Source organism: Rhincodon typus, chromosome 25 (genome assembly GCF_021869965.1).
Source record: "Rhincodon typus isolate 14 chromosome 25, sRhiTyp1.1, whole genome shotgun sequence".
Lineage (NCBI taxonomy): Eukaryota > Metazoa > Chordata > Chondrichthyes > Orectolobiformes > Rhincodontidae > Rhincodon > Rhincodon typus.
The window spans coordinates 41,442,928-41,462,088 of NC_063356.1; the positions used below are offsets into that span (position 1 = coordinate 41,442,928).

At 44.0% G+C, this 19,161-nt stretch overlaps 1 protein-coding gene across 1 annotated transcript; it reads left to right on the forward strand.

Annotated features, from left to right (window-relative positions):
• Positions 1–4,467: 4,467 nt before the first annotated feature.
• On the forward strand, positions 4,468–18,961 carry LOC125486046. Its single transcript, XM_048611852.1, has 4 exons — positions 4,468–4,815; positions 10,633–10,757; positions 15,167–15,376; positions 18,770–18,961. Exons 1-4 carry the CDS (start codon positions 4,581–4,583, stop codon positions 18,959–18,961), a joined length of 762 nt encoding a protein of 253 aa, XP_048467809.1. The 5' UTR covers positions 4,468–4,580.
• Positions 18,962–19,161: the final 200 nt, after the last annotated feature.

Genomic DNA, 19,161 nt, shown 5'->3' on the forward strand with positions numbered 1-19,161 from the left:
CATCCAGCTCTACACCTTGTTATCTCAGATTCTCCAGCATCTGCAGTTCCTACTATCTCTCAGTCATCGGTTAGACTTCAAGTTTACAGCAAGAATTCCGAGCCCGGCATTGTGAGCTGTGACCTATAGCCTGTGCCACTGCTGTCTCGTACTGGCTGACAGCTGCCTGGTTAATACAGTGGATTCTCAGCTATTGCCCAGATGGTTCCTGAAGCCTGACCTATTGCTGAGGAGCCCAGAAAACAGATGTCCAGCTTTTTATAGTTTGAAGGGAAATGGTTTATTTTACATTTATTATGTGCCTCAGTATATTAGTGCATTGATACTGACACAGGAAGAACAACCTCACACATTGCAGCCACAGTCATTTCAGTGTTTCACTGGAGGCCAAGGCCTGAATTTTTGGAATACGCCTGAGTACAGTGAGCAACAAGTGATTAAAGGTGCCACTGACTTCTCCGATGCCAGCCTCATCTTCCAATTGCAACATGGTAGTCAGACTGACAGTGGGCAGGATGGACGCAATACAGGAACGTGACTGACAACCGCTACAGGATATGGGGTCAGGGAAGGTTACCCAATTAACAGATTATTCACTGCACCACAGTGAGGGCACCATGGGGAGGTGATGGCCTGGTAGTACTATCACTGGACTGTTAATCCAGAAGTGCAGTTTATGTCCTGGGGACCAGCGTTCGAATTCCGCCACGGCAGATGGTGTAATTTGAATTCAATAAAACATCTGGATAACCATGAATCCATTGTTGATTGTTGGGAAAAACCCAGCTGGTTTACTAATGTCCTTTAAGGAAGGAAACTGCCATCCTTACCTGGTCTGGCCTACATGTGACTCCAGACCCACAGCAACGTGGTTAACTCTTAATTGTCCTCTGCCCATGAATGAATTACAAAAAATAAGAACAAATCTCAAAGGGGCATCAAGGCATTAAGGTTCAGTGTCATTTCCACAACTTCAGATAGCTCATACAACTACATCATCCCGGCATCCAGAGGGATGGTACTGAGGAGAATCTGGTCATAAGAATTCCGTTCCATTGGTCTTGCACCTCCATCACATTTGATGGCATTGTGGAGAAAGGAGATATGAGTTTTCTAGGGAATAGTTGACAAGGCTCTAGTGAAAACATAAGTCTCGAGCATGGACAAGGTTAAACCTAATGAGACAGCAGCCCTATGGTCCAGTTAGGAAACTGGCAATATACCCATTGCAAACATTCTAACAGCCAGCGAATTACATCAGACACCTGGGGTCCACAAGAACGTTTTACAGATATAGATCGTCAGTTGTAAAAGAAAGTTGTTACATATTTGATCCAGAAGTCAGTTGCAATGCCAAGTGGTCATTCCCTGGCTACAGGAAGTGACTGTTTTCTGACCTGCTTTGTTTCCCTCAAAAAGTAAACTACTGTAGATGTCATAAATCAGGAACACAAACAGAAAACAATGGAAATGTTTAATAGGTCTGGCAGCTTTGGCGCAAAGAAACAGCGTTAACATTTCAGATTGGGACAACCTACCACCAGAACTGATGAAAAGTCATTAACCTGAAACATGAACTCCTTCCCTCAGCACACGCTGCCTGATGGGCTGAGAATTTCCAATGATTTTTATGTTTCCCTCAGTAAGCTTTCTCCAAATGCCAGAAACACATTCAGCAAGGTGTTCCCTTTCCTTTCATTTCTGACAAACAGAAACCTTTCCCCAATTTCTTCTCTCATTTCATTTCCTGCTTCCTTCGTGTTTACCAAATTTTACTGATCTCTGATTCTAAAAAGGAGAAAGGTCGGATTAAGATATTGTCTGAACCTGGGCCTGTATGGATCAATTGGGTTTTGTTTTTCTGGGAGGGGAATTTGTACTTTGTCTCCTTTTATCTTTCAGTTCACTGCCAACTGGTTCCAGACATTTCATTTCTGAGTTCAGCGATCTTTAATCCCAAATTTAATTTATTGCTGCTGACTTTTTCTTTAAGAATCTCAATGCTGCCTCTGAATTTGCATGAAAAGAAAAATCAACCTTGGGAGCAAGCTGAATAAAAGCAAGCTGAACAAAAGTCCATCTTTTATACAACAAGGTGTAGAGCTGGATGAACACAGCAGGTCAAGCAGCATCAGAGAAGCAGGAAAGCTGACGTTTTGGGTCTAGACCCTTCTTCAGAAATGGGGGAGGGGAAGGGGATTCTGAAATAAATAGGGAGAAAGGGAGAGGCGGATAGAAGATGGATAAAGGAGAAGATAGGTGGAGAGAAGACAGACAGGTCAAAGAGGCGGAGATGGAGCCAGTAAAGGTGAGTGTAGGTGGGGAGTTAGGGAGGGGATAGGTCGGTCCAGGGCGGATGGACAGGTCAAGGAGGCAGGATGAGGCTGGTATGTAGGAGATGGAGGTGGGGCTTGAGGTGGGAGGAGGGGATAGGTGGGAGGAAGGACAGGTTAGGGAGGCGGGGACAAGCTGGGCTGGTTTTGGGATGTGGTTGGGGAGGGGAGATTTTGAAGCTTGTGAAGTCCACATTGATACCATTGGGCTGCAGGGTTCCCAAGCGAAATATGAGATGCAAAACCCTAACCCTGCAGCCCAATGGTATCAATGTGGACTTCACAAGCTTCAAAATCTCCCCTCCCCTGACCCGAAACGTCAGCTTTCCTGCTCCTCTGATGCTGCTTGGCCTGCTGTGTTCATCCAGCTCTACACCTTGTTATCTCAGATTCTCCAGCATTGGCAGTTCCTACTATCTCTGTATCCATCTTTTATATGTTCATCAATTTATTTCTCAATTTTCTTCATGTGAGATATCTGTCTTAATCTGATTGCTTGTTCTTTTCCCAGATTAAGTAATCATTCTTTCATTCCTTTGCTGTTTTGCATTTGCTATCACCTGCATGACTAACATTAGTAGTATTTGCATTTGTGTTGATTAAACACAGTGAACTCAATGTACAATGTATAGAGGAATAAAATTGCCATTGTCCTAACCAGACCACAGGGCTGCTCTCTCATTAGATTTAACCTAAGTGTCATCATGCCTCAGGGGAGGAGAAGGATTGAGAAGGACAGTCCTTTATGGTAACCTCAGCCTATGCAGGGATTGAACACAACAGTAAAGGAGGATAAAGACAGGACTAAATGGTTGGTAGAAACAATGTTAGGTGTGGTACTGTACTGACAGGTTTAACGGTGAAACTTCAAATGGAACTGATTTGTTTTGCTTTTACAGATGAATGCATGTCTGCATGAATGTGTGACGTGTGTACCTTTGACATTATTTTTGCATTAACATGCATTAATAAGCATTACATTCCCAAAACAATGTCTGGCAATATATTTTATTATGCGGGACACTCACTTCTCAATGTGGACTGTATGCTAGAGGTAGGGTAGCACGGTCACTCAGTGGTTAGCACTGCTGCCTCACATCACCAGGAACCCGGGTTTGATTCCACCGCAGGGCAACTAATTGTCTGTGTGGAGTTTGTATATTCTCCCCGTGTCTGCGTGGGTTTCCTCCGGGTGCTCCGGTTTCCTCCCACAGTCCAAAGATGTGCAGGTTAGGTGGATTGGCCATGCTAAATTGCCCATAGTGCTCAGGGATGTGTAGATTAGGTGGGTTATAGGGGGATGGGTCTGGGTGGGATGCTCTGAGGGTCGTTGTGGACTTGTTGGGCCAAAGGGCCTGTTTCCGCACTGTAGGCATTCTATGACTTCTATATACAGAGAATAACTCCACTGACTTAGCACTGGGTTATATTAACGTGAGATTATCTTGGTTAAGCCCTTGTAGTGCACTTAATGAGGAAAGGAAAGTCTTTGACTAATATAACAAAAACAGAAGTTGCTGGAAAAGCTCAGCAGGTCTGGCAGCATCTGTGAAGAGAAATCAGAGTTAACGTTTTGGATCTGGTGACCCATCCTCAGAACATGTCAGTTAACTTTGATTTCTCTTCACAGATGCTGCTAAACCTGCTGAGCCTTTCTAGTAATTTCTGATTTACAGCATCCGCAGTTCTTTTGGTTTTTATTTTGATCTATCTGATGCTTTTTATGCAGTCAAAAGGATTCAGAGCACTTTTGAATGTGTGGTCACTAATACAATGCGTAAAATGCAGCATTTAATTTGTGTAAGCAAATTTCTCCAAAAAGCAAGATGACAATTATCAGATAGCTTGTAAGTAATGTTGACTGAGTGATAAGGACTGGCAAGGTCACCGGGGAGAGCTTCCTTCCTGTTTTCAAAAAAGTACTATTTTCTATAGCTCAGCACATTAATTTCCTACTAAGTAATGTTTAGCCGATGTTGATTGTATTTTCTTTGTTATAGTAAAAACCTTAAAACGTGAAACCTTGATATAGGATTGTTTGAATTCGCCACTAGGAGTGTCATCATTCGTTTTTTAAAAGGCCGTTGATAACAGGAAGTAGAATATAAATAATCTGCCTGATGGGAACCGATTGTAGACTTCAGGGAAAACGAAGGTGAAACATACAAATCTATAACAGCAATCTTTCAATCAACTTGTTTGACCAACAGAAGTTGCGTACTTGCCTATTCACAATGAAAGTGAAAGATGCAGAGCCTTATAAGCAAAGAGCAACATAGGCACAAAGGGCAGTATTTAAATTGTAAAGAGGAAACAACATTGAAAACAACTTCACTCAACAGTTCCTTGGCTCTAATGGAAGCATCAGAACTGTTTCAGCAACAGACTGAGTATCTGGTGAATATTCTGCTGGATGAAGAAAGTTCAAATGATTTTGCAACAGGCTTTCGGTGTCTTGCACCCAGTGAGGAACCTGTAGAAGGTAAAGTGCAATTTGGATTGTGTTGTGATCAAGACCAAGTTCAGACAGCCATATACATGAGACTGTAGGGGCACCGTGGAGGGTGCAGGGAATCACCACAGCTGCATTCCTCACCACTCACTCCCTTCTCTTCCTGGAAGCTTAGAAGCTTCTGGACCATTTTTAAAAGCTGCCCATTTCTGCGCATGCCCCAGATGATTGGGAAGCTTTACAAGTGGGGAAGCAAGTGAGATCAAAGTCAATCTCCCCACACACATACATTTACAGCTTGTCTGATTGGGTCATAGATTACATAAAAACTAAAAGAACTGCGGATGCTGTAACTCAGAAACAAAACAGAAGTTCCTGAATAAGCTCAGTAGGTCTGGCAGCATCTGTGGAGAGAAATCAGAGTTAATGTTCCAGGTTGAGTGACCCTTCCTCAAACCATTCTCAAATGGATTATCTACTTGGTACTTGAAGCTAAAGATGGTTATGGTGACTTTCTAGACTGCCCTGTCATTGAGGATTGGGATGTTTTTGGTGCCTCCTCCGCCTTAACCATACCACCAGCCCTAATCCTAAACCTTCATCCTATTTCATCCAACCAAAAAGATGCTGTATTCCTTGCCTCACTGTTTTCAGCTATTCTCAATGGGGTGTAGGAGGAGGTCACAGCTTAGATTTCATCCATTGGTTGTGGGGTTACTTAGCTGTACCTATCACTTACTGTTAAGTATTTATTCTTGTAGATTGACTGGGTATACCTGGCATGCTCTCCTGCACTTCTCATTGAACCAGGTTGGTCACCTGACTTGATGTTAATGGCAGTATGGGAGATATAACAGGTCACTCTTGTTGAAGGCCATTCAACTGCTGGTGCTGATCTGCAGTGACTCATGGGCTCCCAGTGTTGAGGCGCTAATTTGCTCTGATTGTATCCCATTTAGCACAATGGTAGTGGCATGCAACACAGTAGCGGGTACCTTTAATGTTAAGACAAGACTTCAACTCAACCGAGACTGTATGTATAGTGGTTACTCCTATGAATACTGTCATGGATAAACGTAGTTGTGACAGGCAGATTGCTAAGGATGAAGTCAAGTATGTTTTTCTCCCTTGTTGGTTCCTCACCAACTGCTGCAGACCCAGTCTAACAGGTCTTAGAACTTGGCATCTCAGTCAATAGTACTGCTCTGTGCCACATTTGTGCTGAACATTGAAGTCCCCCATTCGGAAAGTATTCTGCATTCTTGCCACCCTCAGTGCTTCCTCCAAGTGTTGTTCAACATGGAGGAGAACTGGTTTGTTAGCTGGCATGGGGGTATGTGGTAAGATGGCAATCAGCAGGAGGTTTCCTAGCCCCACATTTGGCCTGACGCCGTGAGACTTCATTGGGCCCTGAGTCAATATTGAGGACTCGCACAGCAGCTCCCTTACAATTGGATAACACAGTGCCTCCACTTCTAGTGCATCAGTCTCCTGGTGGGACAGGACATAGCCAGGGAATGGAAGCGACTAGTGTGGGACATTATGAGGGTTGATTCAGTGAGAATAAGTTGAGCTGTCCATTTCCTAGTCTGTGAGCTGGTGTTCCTAAAGTTGGCCAATGATATCAGATGTTAGTGAAAGGGAAGGTGGACTTTGCTGTGTTTAGTGCATGGGTCAATGCCAATCATCCCTCTGCTTATGTTTCTTTGGCTTTATGCGGAACAATCAGATGTTTGCCAGGCCTTTACAGGGAATGGTTAATTATTTCCGGAGCAATATGTTGTGCGTAGGTCTAGCATTGTGCATCAGAAACATCGGAAACGGGCACAGGAGTAGTGTATTTAACTACCTGAGATAGCTCCACCATTCAAACCAATCATGGCTACTCTTTTATAATCAGTGACATGTTCCTGCAATACTCCCCACATCGTTTGTTGTTTTTAACATCTAAATATCTATCAATATCTGTCTTAAATATACTCATTGAATCAAGGTTAATAAGTAGTGTCATAGTAAAACATTACTGGGAAACAGTGATCTTAATACGACTGAATTCCACATTAAGTTTGGAGATGATGTCTTCCAATATGCATCTTAAACGTAAACAAAACAAGGTATGAGGAAAGAGATAACACCATGTGGAGCTGGAGGCCATGCAGCATCAGAGGAGCAGGAAAGCTGACATTTCGGGTCAGCACCCGTTTTCTGAAGACTCCAGCATTGGCAGTTCTTACTATCCCTGTATGAGGGGAGAGTTGGCTAAGGGCGATTAGCTAAAAGCTATGCCAAAAAGAAACAATAGACACTTAATGAAACAATTCAAAATGATCAACAAAAATATGTTATATTAAAAAACTAAACCTCAAAGAAAAAATCCATCATTACCTTACTCATAAGTATTTAGACAAGAAAAGTGGTTGATAATGCTGCAAAGCAGAAAGTATGATGAATTGGGAGGATTTCAGAAACTAACAAAACTTTGATTAAAAAGGAAGGCAAAATGAGAATTAACTAGCCAGGAATATTAAACCCATTTGTGAGATGTCTTACAAACATATAAAGAGGAAAAGAATAGCTGAAGTAAATGAAACAAAAACAGAAATTGCTGATGAAACTCCGCAGGTCTGACTGCATCCGTGGGAAGAAAGCAGATCTGTCACCTGACTCAAAACATTAACTCTGCTTTCTGTTTTCGTTTCAAATGTCCAGCATCCAAAGTTCTTTGTTTTATTTTAGCTAAAGTAAATGGTGATCTCATAGAAGCACAAATAAGAGGAATCATGGGAATGAGGAAGTGGAAGAAGTGTTGAAAAATTATTTACTGTCTGCTTTCACAGCAGAAGACATAAATTACATACCAGAAAATAAGAGTAACATGGGGGTTAATAAGACTGAGAAAATCAAAGTAATCCATATCAGCAGAGACAATTCACTGGAGAAACTCAAGAGACTAAAATCCAACAAATTCTCAAGAGGTTAAGGCCTACACCCAAGGTTTGAAAAGTGACTGATTTTCCAAAATTTCCTGGATTCCAGAATAGTACCTTATTATAAATTAGCAAATGTAACATCACTGTTCAGGATTGGAGGTAAAGAAATAAACAGGAACTGTAAGCAAATTAGCCTGAGCTCAGTCATTGAGAGAATGTCAGAATCTATCAATAACATAGTTATTTAGAAGAGCTCAGTTTTGATTGGAAAAACCACCATGGTTATGTGAAAAAGAAATGCAGTTTGACAAACTTGCTACAGTTCTTGAAGGATGTAAACAGGAGTGTAGATAAAGGGGACCAAGTAGATGCAGTATGGTTAGATTTAAAAATCATTTGATAAGATGCAACTGAAAAGGTTAAAACACAAGATAAGGGCCCATAGAGTTGGGGATGATTCCTTAGCACAGACACAGGATTGGTTAATGGGCAGAAATTAGAGAGATAAATGGGACTTTTCAAGGCCATGGCTAGTGAGGTGCTGCAAGGTTCAGTGTGAAGGCTGTTTACAATCTATATTCATGACTTGGACAAAGAGACAGTGAGTAATGTATCTAAAATAGGCTGATAATGTAAAGCAAGGTGTGAGAAGGAGACAAAGAGGTTGCAAAGTATATAAGCAGGTTAACTGAGAAGGCAACATGGTAGCAGATAGAATATAATTCACGGAGCCATAAATGTTGCTCCTCAGAGGGGGTTCCAAAGAACCGTATTGTACTCAAAACATTAATTTGTTTTTCTCTCTCCGCACAGATGCTACCAGACCTGTTGAATTTTTCCTGCACTTCCTGTTTTTATATAAAGCAGCACGCGGTTAGGAAATCAAATTATATTTTGGCCTTTACTTGAAAAGGATTAAAGTCCATGAACAATGGGGCTTTGTGAGACCACACCTTGATTACACTGCAATTGTGTTCTCCATGTTGAAGAAAGGATTTAAATGCTTTGGAGACGTTAGACTGAAATTTTGACATTTAGATTAGCTCCTGTGATGAAAGGGGGTACAAAATGGATCTATATTTTCTGGCATTTGGAAAGATGAGGGGCGATCTCATTGTAATGTTCTGGATTTTGAAGGAACTTCACAGGAAAGCCACTGAAATGTTATTTATTCTTCATGGGGAGCATATAACATGTGCATAGTTTCTGTATAAAGGGCCAGTCGTTTAAGACTGAGGTGAGGAGAAATGTCTTCACTCAAGGGGTTAGTGTACCTTTGAAATTCTCTACCTCAGAAGGTTCTGGAGGTTCTGTTGATGATATTGATTAGACTTGGGTAACAAATTGTTGGTCTGTTAGGGAATCAATAGGCTGTAGGGAGTGGACAGGAAGGTTCCCCAAGATTGTATTAAATGGTGGAGCAAACCTTCTCCTGTTCCTAGCTCTCCTTATCTTATATAATCACATTGCTATGGTTATTAATCCTGGGATTATTTCCTGAACAATGTGCAAACTGACCCTGGGAGTGTAATGAAATCCCTCTTTTGCAAGCTATATAAATAATCTATGGTTTTAAAGACTGTGTTTTATGAGATGGTTTCTAACTGACATAGAAACCCAATATCTCCAGGCTTCTGCAGTTAGTTGGATTTCCTGGATCTGAAATCAGATTTATCAGAAAGTGCCTTCTGATGGGTCACAAGGGACCATGTAAGTGAGGAACCCAGAGTAGGCCACTTTGCCCTTCAAGACTGCTCCACCATTCAATAAGATCGTGGCTGAGCTGATTTTAATCTCAACTCTATGTTCCTGTACATCTCTGATAATCTTTGAATCCCCTGGGAATCAAGCGTCTGTCTATCCCTCTCTTAAAAAAAATTAAAGATTTTTCATCCACTGCCTTTTGTGGAATGGATTCCAGAATAAGCAAGGCTGCAAAATCACATTCTTCTGCCTGTGATCAGGACAGGATAGAGGCTGCTAGGTCTAGCAATGCTAAGGAGCTGGGTGGTCTTTAGCAGGGTTGACTACACTGTGTATCAGAGTGTCATTGTGTGGGCAGATTATGGTGACTGTTTGGAGGGCTGGTGTGGACTTGATGGGGCGAATGACATGATTCTATGAAAATTCTGCACAATAAACTCTATCAAAGGGAGACACAGCCAGAAGGGTGGGTATTATATTTGGAGCCATGCATGCCGGGGGAACCTAATCTTGAGACTTATTGCAGATTTAAAGTTTCATCTATAGTATCCACTGTAGGCAACTTGTTTACCAGTTGATATTTCATTTTTGTTTGATTTTTTAAAAATAAATCTTTTAATGTAACAATGACATCTGTCCTTTTGGTATCTTCCAAAGGTGTCATTAAAGAAGTTTGGGTCTTTTACTTTATTGGTCTCCAGGGACTTGTAATGGAAAGAGTAGGCTAGTGAATATTGTGCTGAGGAATTCTTGTGGGCAAGAGCCTTTGATATCCATACTGGCACAGATAGGGACATTGTGATTAGGATAGACTGTAGCTGAGCCTGGCTAGGACCGAGGCTGTAAAGGTAATTATAGCAGCAGAAAGAACTGTGTATCTTCATTGGTATAATCAGAGACAAGAAAGATATTAAACATAATCGAGGGATAAGAAAAAGGAATAGTAGCAAAATCCAATCATTGGTGTTAAAGCTAATTTAAATATTTCAGGGACTGGAAATAACTAACAGATAAAATACTGGGCAGAGTCACAGAGTAGGATACCAGGTCTAGCCAGGAGGTAAAGTAAGATTGGTCATCAAGCAGAAAGTTGTTGGAAACCTCTTGAAGTCGCGTTGCTTTTGGCCAAGCTTCCACGGTTAACATTCAGCTTATTTCTCCAAATTATTGTAGAAATCAGTTTCTAACATGTAGCGACTCTTTTATTTTCCAGATGCTGAAGCAATCAGCAGCTTAGGCCATCATCTACGTGAGCTGGGAGATCTGATCAACAGGGAGCATTTGGATTCCTTCACAAGAGACTTCCAGAGACTGGCAGCCCAGCAAGCAGCTGAAAAGGTAACAGAATTGTGGAGGAGCAGTTCATCAGCCAAGTTCACAGCTCCTCTGCAAGGGGAGCTCTCCGACTATGCTGCATGGGGTGACCGGGGTATAAGCTAGCACTGTTGAGTTAGACCTCAGGTACAGGTCAGTTCTCTTGTTAGTAAGTGTCAGTTTTGGCAGAGTGGTGGTATTCTTACCTCAGAGCTAAAAGGCAGAGAGTTCAAGTCCCACTCATGGACTTTGGTCATGATCAAGCTAACACTTCAGTGCAGTACCACACAGTCAAAGGGGCTGCCCCAGAAGTGAGCCATTAAAGTAAGAAGGCGGTCTCTATTCACAGTGGGCTCTGTATGAAGAACAGCAAGAGTTCTTCCTGGTCCATACTACTCAATAAATATAACTAGTACCGCCTTTCTTAATGGCAGGAGAAAGTGGAGACGATTCAAACCCTCCAGCCTGATCCATCAATCTGGATTATGGCTGATCACCTACCCCAAAAGCCATATCCTCATGCCACGCCACAAATCTCTTGATGTTATCAGTAAGTAGAAATGAAAATGTTAGTTTCCATGACCTTTCACTGTGCAAATTGACTGTTGTGTTTCCTACATTCCAATAGTCGTCACGCCAAGAATATTCATTGGCTATAAAGAGTTTTTGAATGTATGGATGTTATGAAACCATTAGTGGTTTAACAACATTGCAAAATGGTCCTTAACATAATTATAAAACATTGCTTTCATGCTACCAAACAGGTCTGACTTCTGTTTTTCTAAAGCTTATTGTTTCATTCTTGGGCTATGGGTGTTGCTGGACTTTATGAACCATCATAACTGCATCCAAGATGGAAAGGGGGGTGACCAGCTAATTAAGGTCATTATGTTTCTTCTTCCACTAAAGTACACTTGTGAATGGATTGATTTCTTTTTAATGCTATGGTGCAATCTGAACTCTGATACTAATTACCAATCCAGTAATCTAACCACTACATTGTTTATCACATTGACATCCATATATAGTCATAGAGCTGTACAGCATGGAAACAGACCCTTCAGTCCAACTCATCCATGCTGATCAGATATCTTAAATTAATCTAGTCCCATTTGCTACCATTGGCCCATATCCCTCTAAACTCTTCCTATTTATCTACCCATCCTGATGCCTTTTAAATGCTGTAATTGTACCAGCCTCCACCACCTCCTCTGGCAGCTCATTCCATACACGCACCACCCTCTGTGTGAAGAAGTTGCCTCTTAGGTCCCTTTTAGATCTCTCCCCTCCTATCTTAAACCTATGCCCGGGAGTTTTGGACTCCCCCACCTCAGAGAAAAGACCTTGGCTATTCACCCTATCTACGCCCCTCATGATTTAAAAAACCTCTATAAGGTCACCCCTCAGCCTCCAACACTCCAGGGAAAATAGCCCCAGTCTATTCAGCCTCTCTCAAAGGTCAAACCCTCCAAGCTTGGCAACATCCTTGTGAATCTTTTCTGAACTCTTTCAAGTTTCACAACATCTATCCTGTAGCTGGGAGACCAGAATTGAACATAGTATTCCAAAAGTTAGGCAGTAAAACCCTTTTGGAGATTTACAAGGGTTTCATTTCTATAGTTTAGCACACACAACAATTTCCACTTTTCCCTTCTAGACCCATTTCCAATGCAACTCTTGTTTTAAATCTTAATTAAACTAAATGCCAATTACTCAAATTATAAGCACTGTCCACCAGGGGTGGAACCCATATTTTTGTTTTGCAAAACAGCACCTAATCATCCATTAAAAAATTTAGATGCTTTTACGCACCTGAGTGTTTCTTTCCACCATTAATCAGCCGTTCTAATTAAAGAAAAGATTTATTAGCACTGACCAACAGGTGCAGTGCAACAACAAAGGTTAAGGGAAAGTAGGAAGAGATGGAGGGGACTACATTCAAATGAAGTTGGAGGGGTAAATATGGCACTCCAACCCCCATGGTGCCCACCATTCAGCATTTCTAACACTGACATTAACTACAATCTCCAAAGTTAATATAGTGCGTAAGGGTATGAGGGACAAAGCAACAGACCAGCACTGTGTAATGATTACTTAGTGAAGAGTCAGTGCAGGCACAATGGGCCAAATGGCCTCCTTCACCACCTTAACAATTCCGCAATTCTGGGAGTGTTTCCAAATTGCCCTTCGTCATTTTTTTTAACACTTGTGGTTCTAATAGCAGTTCTACATGCATTTGGAAAGGCAGAACTGATTAAGGATAGTCAGCATGGTTTTGTGCATGGGAGGCCATTCCTCACAAACTTGACCCAGTCTTTTGAAGGGGCGACCAATAAGATAGATGAAGGCAGAGTTATCTATCTGGACTTTACCAAGCCCTTCAACAAGTTTCCACATGGTAGATTGGTTAGCAAGGTTAGATCACATGGGATCCGGGGAGAGCTAGCCAATTGGATACAAAATTGGCCTCACAGTAGGAGACAGAGGGTAGTAGCAGAGGGTTGTCGTTCAGGCTGGAGGCAATGACCAGTGGTGTACCGCAAGGATCAGTGCTGGGTCCACTGTTGTTTGTCATTGATATAAATGATTTGGATGAGAATAGAAGAGACATGATTAGTAAGTTTGCAGATGACATCAAAATTGGTGGTGTAGTTGTCAGTGAAGAGGGTTATCTAAGAGTACAATGGGATCTTGATCAACTGGATCAGTGGGCTGAGGAATGGCAGATGGGGATTAATGCAGATAAATGCTGGGTGTCGCATTTTGGTCAGACAAACCAGTGCAGGACTTACACAATTAATGGTAGGGCCCTGAGGAGTTGTCAAACAGACAGATCTAGGGGCTCAGTTATGTAGTCCCTTGAAAGTGGCATCACAGGTAGACGAGGTGGTGAAAAAAGTATTTGACACGCTTGCCTTCATTGGTCCGAGCTTTGTGAACAGAAGTTGGGACGTCATGTTACAACTATACAAGACATTGGTGAGGCCAAATTTGGTATACTGCATACAAGTCTGGTCGCCCTGCTATAGGAAGGATGTTATTAAATTGGAAAGGATGCAAAATAGATTTACAAAGATGTTGCCCAGACTGGAGGGATTCAGTCATAAGTAGAGGCTGCATACGCTGAGACTTTTTTCACTGGAGTGTAGGAGGCTGAGAGGTGACCTTACAGAGGTTTATAAAATCATGAGAGACATGGATAGGGTGAATAGCCATAGATAGCCTTTTTCCCAAGGTAGGGGAGTCCAAAACTAGAGGGTCTAGATTTAAGGTGAAAGTGGAAAGATTTAAAAGGGACCTAGGAGGCAACTTTTTCACACAGAGGGTGGTGCATGTATGGAATGAGCTGCCAGAGGAAGTGGTGGAGGTGGGTACAATTACAACATTTAAAAGTTTGGTGGATGGGTATATGAATACGAAGGGTTTAGAAGGATATGGAGCAAATGTTGGCAAATGGGATTAGTTCAGTTTAGGAAATCTGTTCCACATGGACAACTTGGGCCGAAGGGTCAGTTTCCGTGCTGTATGACTCTATAACTCTATTGTTCATGAGTCACTGATGCAAATTTTAACAAATTTAAACAAATGTTATTGATAATTCATGAAATCAATTCTGAGATAAAGATTCAGGAAACTGGCTTGGATTGTTACAGGAAAATGAGAATGATCCCTTTACTGTTAGAATATGTTCAGTTTTGGCCAATTTGCTGGTTCCCCTTCCAGACACAATTCACATGATCGTATCAGTTTAACACAGAGACACACAGTTTGTAAGTGAGAGGAGGCCCAGAAATCCCACCACTCTTGGTGTCCTGGACTCAAGAGGGATTTTGGAAAATCCACCACACAAGGGCAGGGACTTATCTGCCCTGATCTCCGCCAGTTCCAGAGTTTTCTGAGGCAGAATCTCAGTCACTTCTCATAAAAACATAAGAAATAGGAGCAGGAGTAGGCCGTCTGGCTTGAAGAGCCTGCTCCACCACTCAACAAGATCTTGGCTGATCTTTTCACACAGTCAGCTCCACCTACCGCCACTCACCATAACCCTTAATTCCTTTACTGCTCAAAAATCTAACTTTGCCTTAAAAACATTCAACAAGGTTAGACTCATGGTTGGGAGGAGCCAACTGTGGGTTCTCCATTAGCTGTTCATTACCAGCTCTACCGGCTCAATCACACCTGGTTGCTAGGCAGGTAACCCTCAATATCTGTTGGGGATGAGCTGGGTCACCCTCCAGGTAGGTCTTTCCACGGAGGGGGCAGCAAGTTCAGGATGGGAAGTGGGCATGTTTTCGGTTAAGTCCTTTTTTCTCATACTCTGGTTAGCCGAGCTGGCTAAGATTGGAACTGGCAATGCAAGGGATGAATGGAGCTGACAATGGAGGATAGGATTACTGGGGCTATTGCTTAAGTCACTCTCTCTTGCTGTTAAGACATGCCAGCTATTTTTCGATACGGTGGATCAAATCAGCAAGGAGCAGTTCCATGAGCTTGCTATTGAGAAAAATCTGCTGAAGGTGGCGGGGTCATTGGGAAAGCAAGCTTCAAAGGAAATGCCGGATCTGCTTGAAGAGATAAAGGCAAGCATGCAAAGCTTCATGAGTACCAGACTGGGAAGTTGGATATCTGCTGTTGGAGGATGGGTAAGTGATAAATGCAGAAAGAGCTGCAGGATTCTGACCCCTTTCCTCTTGTTATCAAGTATGTTGAGCATTTCCCAACCCCTGGAAAGCTCCAGGATGGTTATCAGCTGCCTTGGATCTCAAGATGGTAAATGCTCACTTTGTCTGCAACTCCCCTGCTGAAATTCAGCAGTGTTTTTTTTTAAAAATACCACGACACCCTCTTCCGTCCTCCCTCGTTCTCCATAGCTCAGTAAACTGAAGGGCACCAGGACTGCAAGCTTGTATTATTCAGAATTTTGCCATTCGCCCACCTATGGAGCCTGTCCCAATTCGAGTGATGGTTGTGATGAGCTGACCTCGAATTGCCCTATCACACAGCTACATCTGAATTCCTGCCTGTCAGTTCAGCAGTAAGACAAGGGTGAATGTACTCGCCCCACTATTCTCAATTCTGCACTAAGCTGGTCGTTGCAACCCTTTCTATGACAAGTCACTTTTGACATTTTCTGACCATCTCTTCCTTTGTCATCCTTGTTTCTTGTTCCATGAATCTGTGAGCAGGGTCTTCCAGTGAGCACATCCTCAAATGTGCCCAAACTGTCACATCATTGGTCTTGACCTTTCACAGAAACATTGCCTCAGGGACGTGGCTTCAATAAGACAATAAAACAATTTCATTTCAACACGGAAAGCCCTAACTGTCAACTAGATGGTGTAGTTCCCTGCAATATCCTCACGCAAATCCTGTTAATGCTCAGAAAAGCTCTGGAAATTTATTCCCTGAGCTAATTGAACCAGTTAGTCATGACACAAGTGGGGAAACAGGACACAGCCTTTTCTCTGAGATAGTAGGAACTGCAGATGCTGGAGAATCCGAGACAACAAGGTGCAGGGCTGGATGAACACAGCAGGCCAAGCAGCATCATAGGAGCAGAGAGGCTGATGTTTCGGGCCTAGACCCTTCATCAGAAAAGGGGGAGGGGAAGGGGGTTTTGAAATAAATAGGGAGAGAGTGGGAGGCGGATAGAAGAGGGATAGAGGAGAGGATAGGTGGAGAGGAAACAAACAGGTCGAAGAGGCGGGGATGGGGCCAGGAAAGGTGAGTGTAGGTAGGGAGTTAGGAAGGGGATAGGTCAGTCCAGGGAGGACGGACAGGTCAAGGGGGCGGGATGAGGTTGGTCGGTAGGAGATGGAGGTGCGGCTTGAGGTGGGAGGAGGGGATAGGTGGGAGGAAGAACAGGTTAGGGAGGCAGGGACGAGCTGGACTGGTTTTGGGATGCGGTGGGGGGAGGGGAGATTTTGAAACTTGTGAAATCCACATTGATACCATTGGGCTGCAGGGTTCCCAAGCGGAATATGAGTTGCTGTTCCTGCAACCTTCGGGTGGCATCGTTGTGGCACTGCAGGAGGCCCAGGATGGACATGTCGTCTGAGGAATGGGAGGGGGAGTTGAAATGGTTCGCGACTGGGAGGTGCAGTTGTTTGTTGCGAACCGAGCGTAGGTGTTCTGCAAAGCGGTCCCCGAGCCTCCGCTTGGTTTCCCCGATGTAGAGGAAGCCACACCGGGTACAGCGGATGCAGTATACCACATTGGCAGATGTGCAGGTGAACATCTGCTTGATGTGGAAAGTCTTCTTGGGGCCTGGGATGGGGGTGAGGGAGGAGGTATGGGGGCAGGTGTAGCACTTCCTGCGGTTGCAGGGAAAAGTGCCGGGTGTGGTGGAGCTGGAGGGGAGTGTGGAGCGGACAAGGGAGTCACGGAGAGAGTTGTCCCTCCGGAAAGCAGATAAAGGTGGGGAGGGAAAGATGTCTTTGGTGGTGGGGTCGGATTGCAGATGGCGGAAGTGTCGGAGGATGATGCGTTGGATCCGGAGGTTGGTGGGGTGGTACGTGAGGACGAGGGGGATTCTTTTTTGGTTCTTATTGCGTGGACGGGGTGTGAGGGATGAGGTGCGGGAGATGTGGGAGACACGGTTGAGGGCGTTCTCGACCACCGAGGGGGGGAAGTTACGGTCCTTGAAAAACGAGGACAACTGAGATGTACAAGAGTGGAATGCCTCATCCTGGGAGCAGATGCGGCAGAGGCGAAGGAATTGGGAATAGGGGATAGCATTTTTGCAGGAAGGTGGGTGGGAGGAGGAGTATTCTAGGTAGCTGTGGGAGTCGGTGGGCTTGAAATGAATATCGGTTTCTAGGTGGTTGCCCAATATGGAGACAGAGAAGTCCAGGAAGGGGACAGAGGTGTTAGAGATGGTCCAGGTAAACTTAAGGTTGGGGTGGAAGGTGTTAGTGAAGTGGATGAACTGTTCGAGCTCCTCGTGGGAGCACGAGGCGGCGCCGATACAGTCATCAATGTAACGGAGGAAGAGGTGGGGTTTAGGGCCGGTGTAGGTACGGAAGAGGGACTGTATGTGCCGAGTTGTATTCAGCTCTGTGGGACTTGCTTCGTCAGGACCTGCTGCAGGTGTACCACAGTATGCTTCTGGCAGGTACCTTGTGCGAATCCATGAGGAAAGGTATCTTCACCCTCATCTACAGCGCAAGGGGGAGGGGGAGGAAATTAGAAATTGGTGACCAATTTCACTGCTGAGTGCAGATTAAAACATCCTGTCAAAGGTCATCGTGAACAGGGTCAGGTCTGCTCTGGGATCAGTGATCCATCCCAACCAAACTTGTGTTGTACTGGGCAGGACAGTCTCTGAGAGCCTCACGCTCCTCAGGGATATGATTGCCTACGTGTGGGATGGGGTGGATGCCTGCTTCATCAGCCTGGAGCAGGAGAAGGCCTTTGACAGGGTATCGCACCTACAGGTGGGACATGCTCTCCATAATGGGCTTTGGGAAGGGAATCTGCAATTGGATCTGACTGCTCTACACCAACATCGTTAGCACAGTCTCAATCAATGGGTGGGAATCAGAAAACTTCACGATCAGATCCGGAGTCAGGCAGGGCTGCCCACTCTCTCCTGCCTTGTTTGTGTGTAGTACAGACCCTTTTGCTGATTCCATCAGGAAGGATGTGAGCCCGAGGTGGGTGTCTATTCCAGGCAGCGGAGGACTGCAGTCAGAGCCTCCCTGTACATGGATGATGTCACCGTTTTCTGCTCAAACCCGCTGTCAGTGCACAGACTCATCAGCATCTGCAACCAGTTCGAACTGGCCTCAGGAGCCAAGGTAAATCGAGGGAAGAGCAAAGCCATGTTCTTTAACCCTTTCACTGTCAAGACAGATTACCTGAAGGTGCTGGGAATATGGTTCGGAGGGGCCAGGGCATGTGCAAAAACTTGTGAGGAGTGCATCGCCAAGGTGAGGCAGAAACTGGGTTTTTGGGAGCACTGCTCCCTTTCCATTGTGGGTGAAAACCTGGTGATCAGGTGTGAGGTACTCTCCCTGTTGTTATATGTGGCGTAGGTCTGGCACATTCCCGGAATCTGTGCAATTGCAGTCACCCGAGCCGTCTTCCACTTCATCTGGAGGTCTAACATGGACTGTGTACATAGGGACACCATGTACAAGCCTCTGGATAACGGGGGAAGAACGTACCCAACGTCACTGTCATCCCGAAGGCCTACTTTGTGTGTGGCTGCATCAAGCTGTGCATAGACCTTCGGTACGCAAACACTAAGTGTCACTATGTAGTGAGGTACCACCTGTCCCTGGTGTTGCGAAGGATGGGACTGGCCTTGAATACTCCAAGTAGTTGGGCCATTCCCTATCACCTGTCCTTCGTGGAGAAATTTGCAATGAAAAATACTTTTGACCACAAGTCCATCAGGAAGCGGTCAGCACATAGAATCCTTGGG